The sequence below is a fragment of the Equus quagga genome, chromosome 4 (genome assembly GCF_021613505.1).
Source record: "Equus quagga isolate Etosha38 chromosome 4, UCLA_HA_Equagga_1.0, whole genome shotgun sequence".
In the NCBI taxonomy this organism is placed as follows: domain Eukaryota; kingdom Metazoa; phylum Chordata; class Mammalia; order Perissodactyla; family Equidae; genus Equus; species Equus quagga.
Genome location: NC_060270.1, coordinates 37240458 through 37250788, shown reverse-complemented (window position 1 = coordinate 37250788; position 10331 = coordinate 37240458). Strand labels below are relative to the sequence as shown.

General features: G+C 41.8%; 1 protein-coding gene across 1 annotated transcript in view; it reads right to left on the bottom strand.

Moving 5' to 3' along the window:
- Positions 1-1319: 1319 nt before the first annotated feature.
- LOC124238652 (protein mono-ADP-ribosyltransferase PARP15-like) overlaps positions 1320-10331 on the bottom strand; it is a 33530-nt gene continuing 24518 nt past the window's right edge. Inside the window, exons 7-10 of the mRNA XM_046659833.1 lie at positions 8726-8917; positions 4684-4817; positions 2108-2282; positions 1320-1799 (exon numbers count right to left, since the gene is read on the bottom strand). Of these exons, the coding sequence (XP_046515789.1) occupies positions 1465-1799; positions 2108-2282; positions 4684-4817; positions 8726-8917 (836 nt within the window). The 3' untranslated portion in view covers positions 1320-1464. The remainder of the gene's footprint in view (positions 1800-2107; positions 2283-4683; positions 4818-8725; positions 8918-10331) is intronic.

Sequence of the window (10331 nt, the reverse complement as noted above, 5' to 3'; positions counted from 1 at the left end):
GGTAGGAGAAGAAGGGAGAGGGGACAGTGGGACTACATGACCTCTAGCTTCCTTTTTGCTGCTAACATTTCTTCAATTCATCATTCATTCACTCATTCACATGGCCTCCAAGATGGTTCCCAATGGTCCTTGCTTACTGGTATCCATGCCTTTGTCATAATTCCCTCCCACATTGAATAAGCTTATCCATGTAACCAATAGGATATTGTGGAAAAGATGGAGTCTGACTTCAGAGGCTAGATCATAAAAGACATCTTCTCTTTCTCCTGAATTGCTCACTGTGGAGTAAGCCAGCTGCCATGTCATGAAGACACTCACGCAGCCTGTGGAAAGGCCCACATGGAGAGGAACTGAGGACTCCTGCCAACAACCAGCAAAAACTTGCCAGCTACTTGAGTGATTCATTTTGGAAGAAGATCCTCCAGCCCCATTCAAGCCTTTGGATGACTGCATCCCCTGCCAACATCTTGACTGCAATTTTATGAGAGACCTTAAGTCAGAATGACTCAGCTAAGCTGGGCCTGAATTCCTTACCCACAAAGTCTCTAAGTTTTCTGGTAATTTTTTATGTAGCATTAGATAGCAATGAAACACATTCTTTTCTTTCTTTCTTTCTTCTTCTTCTTCCTCTTCTTCTTCTTCTTTTTTTTTTTTTTTGCTGAGGAAGATTAGCCCTGAGCTAACATCTGCTGCCAATCCTCCTCACTTTTTGCTTGAGGAAGATTTGTCCCAAGCTAACATCTGTGCCAGTCTTCCTCTACTTTATATGTGGGTCACCACCACCGCATGGCTGATGAGTGGTGTAGGTCCACGCCTGGGATCCGAACCCACCAACCCAGGCTGCCAAAGTGGAATGCACTGAACTCAACCACTAAGCCATGGGGCCAGCCCCAATACAACATGTTTTTACCTGATTTGTTCCACAACAGATTTGAGGTACTATCCTTTGATTCAGTCCATTCTAGCTGAGCTGTTACTAATAAGTGTTTCTTAAGAAGGCAAAATTCCAAGCTGTTACAGATGCACATAGTAACCTATTCTCTCAGAAATATGGTTAACTCAACACAGTTTGATGTCTTAATATGTTCCAGTATGTTCCAATTAACAATAATATCTTGGCTTTAAAATGACCCATCTAATTTCTTTTTCAATAGAAAAAAGCAATGTGCTCTTTGTTCTTCTGTAGACTGGGTGTCTGTGGATAATTGTAGCTCTAATTGTGTTCTTTACGTTTGTCAACCTCCACCCATCAATAGGCTCAGAGGAGAAGTATGCTACAAATAGCAACAGAGCATTTTAAAAAGGCTCTTCTAAGTATTTCAGCACTTAACAAGGAGATTTTTATTTATGTAAACAAGTTAAAGGCAATGACAAAAAAATCTATAAATTGTTCTTTTTTCAAAAAAATTCTTTTAGAAAAATTATTTTACTTTTTAAGAATTATGATTTATCTATAAATTCTTCTTATAAATCGACGACTAAATCATCTCTTTGTTTTTTAAGAAACTTTTTTTTTCTGAAAGTTATGAGATATTCTGGGTAAGCTTGATGATCAGAGAATACCACAAATAGCTTTGGATGCTGTGTATCATCTGTGACCGAGTCAAACAGATCCGTAGGGTTGTCAGGGTTCTTTGGTGGAGGGCTTTTTATTGCTGGGTGTCCAACTGTGTAGACTCCTGTAAGTACTCGCACAACGTAAATATGCTTCCTCCCACTGCTGTCTGCTCTGGAGTATTTATCCTTAGCAGAATAACTGGCATCAACAGCGAAATACGTTCCTTTTCCAAAAACTGTAGCTGTAAAGAGAAAGACAAAAGCTTCCTAAGAACATAGAATCATCACGGTATGTAGAGCCACGCCCAAACCAAACAGGGATTTCTAAAAAATGAAGTTCTTGCCCACCAAAGCCACTTTTCATCATTTCTGGAATTCACTCCATCTGTCCAGAAGGTGGCCAGTCCCCTTTCAGTGGAACATCCTGTGAGCTCATCCTGACGAGGACAATATGGCACCATCTACGGTTCTGCACTGCTTGGGTTTGAATAGTCAAGACTAGAACTACTGTTTGCCTCGTTCTGATCAGCCAGATTACTCGCTTCCTTACCGTTCTTCCCAGCATAACTGCGATTAAAGCCGTGCTGATTGATGTACGGCACTGTGTCTGCATCTGTGCCGTGGAAGAGTTGTCTCTCGTTATTGGTATGGCCATTCTTGGTGTCCATGTGGTTTTTCTTTACCTGGTAGCTCTCCCAGAGAAATACATTCTGTATCCTCTCAATCTGTAAATCACAAAAGGCAAAACATTTTGGAAATGACCTTAGAGCTCAGTACATAGTGTTTTTTGTGGATTTTAAAAGAAGCAATATGGAGGAGGAGGAGGAGAAGAGAGACAAGAGTGAGGAGGGGAGGAGGAGAAGGAGGGGGTGGCTGGGGATGTAGGAAGGTGGGGAGGTGAAAGAAAAGGGTAAGAAATGCAAATAAACAGCAAATTCAGAGAGTACGTACCTTTGTGCCTTTAGAAAAAGGAAAGGCTAAAAGTATCTATTAGTATCTATACTTTGTAATAGTGTTTATTACTACCTATTTTACATAAGAGAACTTATAATTTATACAAAAATGTTTACCTATACATGTTCCCTGGAATTCCTGGAGATTCACTGACATTCAAATTTCTACTCAAAAATTTGTGATCATTCAATAATGATTTCCTCAACTCCTTCTGATCTCCAAACCTATTCCATGTGTCTTCTTCCCAGTAACAGTTTTTTCTGCATGGCTCCAATTATGGTCATAAGTCACCTCATAATTGCCTAATCTAATGACTATTTCTTTCTAGACCCTCAATAGCACTTCAAACCATGAACCACCCCTTCCTTAAAACTCTGTCTTTAACTTTTTTTCAAAATATGATTCTCTATGGGTTCTTCTTCCTTCTAGAAAATGAATTTAACATACATTCAATAATCACCTATTGAACATCTACTATGAATCAAGCCCTGTGTTGGGTCTCTGCCCTCAAGAAACTTTTAGTTTAATGGAGGAGAAAGGCAAGAAGACAAATCACTACCCCTCAGAGAGATAAGAGATGGGTTAGGAGAACACACACGGACTATGAGGGCCTAAGAGAGGGATCCAGATCATCTGTGTCTAGAGAGGGAGGAGGAACTCTGAGGAAATGATGTTATAGAACAAAGGAAGAAGAGAGTTTCAAGAAGAATGGAGCAGATACCTGTAGCAGATGTTGAGGAGAGACCAAGTAATAAAAGCAGGAGGGGAAGTTATTTTACTGAGAGCGATGGAGGCCTCAAGGAGAGTGATGACAGTTTGGAATGGAGAATGCATGAGGAAATAGACTCGAGGAAGCAAGGAAGGATTCCTGGCACCTGGAGGGTCCAGCTGTTAGGCACCGTGAATTATAATGATTTTATCTAGGAGCAGTAGGAGAGAAGGTAGGTTATGGAATAAATCCAAAGTTAAGGTGTTTCAAAATGGGTATGACAGAAGGACAAGAGCCAAGAAAGTTGCAGATGTGGGGTAAACACAATTGAAGTGAGGTTCTTGTACTCTCAACAGCTTTTAACATCACGAAGCATCTCTCCTTTAAATTCTGTCCTTTCTGCAGGAGTCTCTCTCTTCTGATTCTCCTTCTTTCTGAGGAAGTAAGTTCATTCATTCAATTAAGTCCTTTCTGTCCTACGACATGCTAGGCACTTTGCTAAGTTCTGGGAATGCAGAGATGAGTAAGATGCGACTCCTACCTTAAGCCCACTGTCTAATGGGGGAGTCAGGCATGCGAAAGCTTATCAAAGCACTATTTCATAAGTGCCATAATGTAGTTAAGTTCACAGTTTTACGGAAGCAGCAGCTAGATTTTAAATCACTAGCTTGCCACATCCCACTCTGATATATGTGGTGTGATAATGACCTTCTAAAAACTCCCATACTTTACTGGTTAATATTTTTATGCAGCATAGTGGACATCATAGGAATCTCAGAACATCCCTTCCACTTCATCCCTACTGTGCAGCAACACCCACTTATAGTTCTAGGGTGGAGTCTAATTGGGTTAAACCAATCAGGGTACTCTCAGGATGGCAGCACACAATCATGTGATCCAATAGCTCAGCTCCAAGCCAATGGCATATGGCATTCCCCTGACACAGGCTGGTTGGAGTGGTCCACTCAACACAGAGCCTGAGACTCCTGTCCAGTGGTTACGGGATAGGACACAGTTTCTCGTCTGTGGGATGTGAATGGGGGAAACAGAAACCCCTGATGGCTATAATCACAAGGAGTGTCCAGTCTTCAGATGAAGCTGATACCGAGGACTGCAAAGCCAGAGGAACTGGATCCATGACATCATTGAGCCACTGGATCAGACTCCTTCAAAGACCATCCTCCTTCTAGACTTTCCACTAATTTCTGATACATTTCTTCTTGTTAAGCCAGTTTGAGTGGGTTTGTGAATTGTACGTATCCAAATATATACATGTGACTTTTGGGAATCTCCTTCATTACTGCTCATGAATGAACAATAAGATTTGAGGTCCATGGAGATTGAGTGAGTCGAATTTAAATTAATACAGTAAGGTATAAAGGAAGGAGGAGTTTTAGGAAAAACATGGCTTTCACGTTAGTTCTCCAATATTTAAAAGAAGTAATTCTTTAATGTAATATTACCTTCTCTATTTCGTAGGAAAGACAAGTCTCACAGAACTTGTCCTTCACGGTGTCATATTCTGACTGTCCGGGTTGTAGCTTGACCACACAGTATGGCTGCTGATTCATGTCAGTCCATTGTTCAGGAATATTATCTGGAAAGTCAGCATTTGGTGAAAACACAGCATACCTTTCCAGGGATGTCTGAAAATCAGGGCACTTCCTATGTTCTTGTTTCTCATTCATCTAATTCTGGTCTTTGAAAAAAAAAAAAGCTACACATTTCACAGTTACTTCTTTTATTATCCTCAATTTGGTAACACAGATGATTCAAATGGTTCTGACACTAATATGACATGTTTACTTACGATTTAGCTAAAATTTTTAGATAAACTTAGAGTCACTATAGCTTGAAATTATAATTTTCTCAGAAAATTCTATGGAATTAATTCCATAAGAAACTGATATGAAACATGAAAGCCAATTTATTGATGTTTTCACCTCTATCAGTTTTATTTAGTGTGATTCTTTATTATTTTTCCTTTGAAACATGATGACCCTGTTAAAGATATTTAAAGCACATTGATCTGTATCCCATCTTCTACGCTAAGAAAACACTATGTAAAGAAAATAGTGGAAGTGTCAAGTGAATGCTTTCATATAAAGTGATGAAGCTCAAAGTTTTCCTTTGCTTTCCAATGGCTTCCAGAAACTTCTAACCCATTGAGGCTACACATCAACTTGCTGAGATGGCATGCCTAGCAGAAATATGGACAGAGAAGAAATGCCACAAAACGGCACAACACCACAGGTATAAACCAGAGGATTTCTCCGTACAAACAAAGCCACAATTTACTCACTTTTAGTCAAAGGTATACCAGGCCCTGGAGGTGGGTCCAGGGCACTCCCTTCTTGTCTAGCAGGTCCACCCAGGGAATGAAATTCTGGTGACCAAGGGAAGTATCTAACCCTAGTCTAGAAGCCTTTTTCAAATTCCCTTCTAAAAGAGATTTTCTGGAGAAGTTTCCCACCAATATGGTGTGTAGTTTCTGCAAATTAAGATCTTTCCTTTCCCCCGCTGTGCACCCCTTTCAGATCTTTTGGCCTAATCATTTCTAGTCCTAGGCCTTAGCGTCCTCTTGACCTGCTACTTTCTTTTCTCTGATTGCAACAGGCAAGGCTGGGAAGTAAGCAAGTGAAGCGTTTCTTCGGGCCCCCTCTTCCTTCCATGCCATGAGGTTGCAGAGCAGAAACTACCAGGACTCGGAATCAGAAGACCTGGTCCGCTTCAACCTGGGACCAGCCATGTGGCATGGAACAAGCGACACCACTTTGCGTGAGTCTTCATTTTCTCATCTATACAGTGGAAATGACAAGATCTGCTCTATTTACCGACTCATGGGATCGTTACAAATTTAAAATATAATAAAGGGCATGGAAGCACTTTAGGGAATACCAAGTCCTTCATAAATATACAGTTATTATTCTTAAAAAAAAAAAGATTAAGCTTGATCTTTTCTACATTCCAGAGGTATCTGTACTTAAAAAGGGAGTAAAGTGTAAAGCCAAGGGTATTTTCTTGAGAGGAAAGATTTAAATCACATCCTTAAGCCACACTAAACTGTGTTATGTATTCTGCCTTGTGGACAAAAGGTGACTCTGGCTAGACAACCTAGAGATGAGCAAACCGACTCCCCAGAAAGCTGAGTACTCGCACATCCTGTGCTACAAGGAAGGCCTCCACCAAAGGAAGAAACAGAATCTTGTTCTGTTAACTTGCAGCCCAGCGCTTCCTGGAAAATAACACGATAGCTATCTTTCCGTAAGTGTTTACCACGTGCCAGGCACTTGCCTGAGCCCTTTTTCTATAAATCTCCTTTAAAAGATAGATGTCACTCTACTCTTCCATTCCCGATGTTCAGGATCAATGCCGCCCCCCCTGCCCCCCGCACCTCCCCTTGTGCGCCAGGCCTCCGTCTCCTCTCCACACGTGGCGGTGGGATTAAACAGCAAGAACCCTGGCTCTTCAGTCTTCACCCTCTTCATCCTTCATTCTCTCCATGGATGGTCCAATTCACACGCACTGCTTCAACTCCCACCTACTTACATGACTCCCAAATCTGTATCACTAGTGTCCGATATACAGCTGGTGCTCAATAAATGCTCTCTGAATCAATGAACAACTTTAACATACATTGGAAAATTAATTGTGTATCATCTACTCCAATGAAGCTTAAAGCTATTGTCTTTAACTTCTCTTCTAAAGAAGTCCGTATGATAAATTATTACTAAAATTCAGTTTGTGTCTGCCAACAAACTTCCTTTCACTTGACATTTATCTGTACTATTCCTCTTATCTATAACAAGGACCACGTAAGGCAGTTTTATTGTTGTTATTTTTCCCTCAAGTGCCATATGGCCACTTGTCTGCTCATTTTCGTCATTGTTTTGTTTGCTTCTCTCTTTAGCTGTCCTGTTTTGTTTTTAAATTTTGTAAGGTCTTTTAAATTCTTGATGAAAGCAGCCAGTGTGGATGAGCCAGTTTGACTTTACTTTTTACTTTACTGATAATGACTTACTGCTCTTATATTTAAGTAAAAATTTTCTTCTCCAAAACCAAAGGGAAAAAATAGGTTAATTTCTTGGATCTCTAGAGACTACAGTAGGCATGAATTATTTTTAACTGCCGTGCATCCTTTCCCCCTGGCACTAGCATCCTGAATTTCTTCTGGGAACAACCCTTCCCCCTTGCTTCAGACATTGATTCCCACCAGCTCAAGTGTGGAGCATGGTGACTCCGGCTTGGTCAATCAGTGTAATTCTGGTTCCCTGGCAGCAGTGATGATCTAGCTGGTCCAGTTAGAAGGAATCTTGGGCCTTATAGGAGCATTTCTGTTCTTAGGTATCACTCTCCCGATGATAAATATATATCTCCACTGAATATGCTCTTTCCTGTGGGACCTGACCAAACCAAGATATGGGCCTGAAGCTGCCAGAAGCCATCTTTCACCACGTGAAGCCTGAGGAAAAAGATAACACAGCTGAGAAGAGAGTGAGAGATGAAGAAAGTTAGGGTCTAGATAATACCATGTGAGCACCTGGATCAAACTGTACCTTAAGTCAGTAGGCATGGACTTTATCGTCATGTGAGTCAGTGAATTCCATTTTTGTGTAAGCCAGTTCAAACTGGATTTTCTATTACTTGCTACTGCAAGAGCCTTAGCAGATGCAACTATCATTTTAATTTTTATTTATTTCGTGTGTGTGTGTGGCTCTTACATGTGCTACGTTACACTGAGGAAAACAGTGGTCGGGAAATAAGTGTAGAGAGAACTGAAATTCCTGCTGGCAGCTGCAGGCAACAATTTCAGTTTGGGGAGGCTGCTGACGTCAGGTGTGCCTCATCAGTAGTAAAACTCACAGCGCTTCATGGGTGAGTGCTCAAAATGGCAAAAACAGTGATTGCCAGGGGAGGCTGCATTTCTAGTTATTTTAACAGCAATACAGAAGCCACAAAATGGGGGAAAGCTAGGTCAGAGGGGCAGGTCAACACAGACACTTAAGCACAATGCATGAGCACACACCTTACAGAACAGCACCTGGGCATCTGCCTGCTCGCAATTTGCTACAACCAGAGGACTCTGGCCACTCCCTTCTTGCATCTGTCTCCATTCCCAGGCTAACTGGTCTAGAGGTGGCTGATCAATAACCAGCACTCATCAGCTAGTTCATCGAGGCAAGGGCACTGAGAGTCAGTACCAATCAAGAATCAATAATGAGATGATTGGCTAGGATTTTCAAGCCTATTCCCCTTTTTCTGCTTCCTCATCTCTATTCTCTTCCTGTTCATTTGCTATTCCCATTTCCCAGGCCTGATTTTGTCCCTCAGAAGAAGAATCAGTTGACAGGAGATTGTGTCCCATCGTTCTTGTACTTTTCACACGTATCATAGGAGGTTGTCTGTAAAGCCCTGAACCTGATACAAACAGCGAGCATTCACATCTGAACATTTTCTAAGTGATATCAGAGATACCACGTGAGGTTTTAAAGATGAACATCTTACATGCAGTCTTGGAGAATATGGATGTGGAGACTGCTCTTTTTTTCATGCTGTCGTGGAATACCTTTAGCAGATCAGTTAGAAAGATGACAACTTTAACTGTTTTCAATGATGGAGTGGAATGTTTCCATGCGAAGTCTGCAACTGCACTGATAATATCATCAGCAACCATGACAGGGTTTTTTCCACCATTTCCTGAAAAAAAATTTTTTGAAGTCACAGAAAGAAGTTTCAGCTGGCGTTGGTCATGTGACAAGATTTGGCAAACGCGGTTCTTGATGCTGAGAAAGTGGAAGCAGCCTCTGACAGCCAGGAACTGCCCTGGCACTCACAGCTGGGGCCTGGGGTCTCTCCAACTTGACACAAACAATTTCACAGAACATCACCAAACGTAACCACACTGTGATTGGGATGAAGTAAGCCAAAAACAAGACCACTGCATACTCATGTCTGACCACAGACAAAAACATGAACACTATCCAAACCACAAAAATGGCCAAACCTCCTCCATCTTGACTACTGTGAGTGACAGCTGCTTTATTGCCAACCACAGCTTTTCTCTCATAGATGAGATACTCAGTCATAGAACTATGTCTGCTTCCTGGAAGTAGCCAATCCAGAGCAAAGCCCCACTTCCTTGAGACCACCACAAAATCACCTAGTATAAACTCAAATCCACTAATAAGTCCTTTCGAACAACCTCCCGCTGAGATGCTGCACGGTTCCCCACAGCGTGTGTTCCTGGTGGACTTGAGCTGCAGGGCTTTGGCCGTGCAGAGAAAAGAACGTGTGCTCTGGATGCAGAAGGTGTGGCTTTGGGTCCTGGCTCTCCACTGCCCAGCAGTGTGATCTAGGGTAAATCATTTGATCCCTCTTACGTGAGTTTGCTAGGGCTGCCATAACCAACTGCCAGGGACTGGTGCTTAAGCAACGGCAATTGATTTTCTCACAATTCTGGAGGCTAGAAGTCTGAGGTCAGGGTGTTGGAAAGATTAGTGTCTTCTGAGGCCTCCCTCCGAGGCCGTCCTCTCCCTGTGTCTTCACATGGTCTTCCTTCTGTACCTGTGTGTCCTCATCTCCTCTTCTAATCAGGACCCCAGTCATATTGGACTAGGGACCAACCTAACAACCTCATTTTAACTTGATAACCTCTTTACAGACCCTGTCTCCAGTTACACTCAGATTCAGAGGCACTAGGGGTTTGGACTTCAACATGTGAATTTTAGGGGGACATAACTCAGCCCATAACACCTCTAAACTCTGGTTTACTCAGCAATATAAATGGAGTGATAATAGAAGGTGATAGATAATAGAGATAAGAATGTGGTAGCTGGGCCAGCCCCGGTGGCCTGGTGGTTAAGTTCAGCACACTCTGCTTCGGCAGCCTGGGTCCAGTTCCCAGACGTGGACCTACACCACTTATTTGTCAGTGACCATGCTGTGGCATCAGCTCACATACAAACAAAAAAAGAAAGATTGGCAATAGATGTTAGCTAAGGGCAAATCTTCCTCAGCAAAAAAAAAAAAAAAAATCGTTAAAATAAAACAAAACAAACGAATGTGGTAGCTAAGAATATAGTAATCAAGAGCACGAGGGGAAAAGAAAACA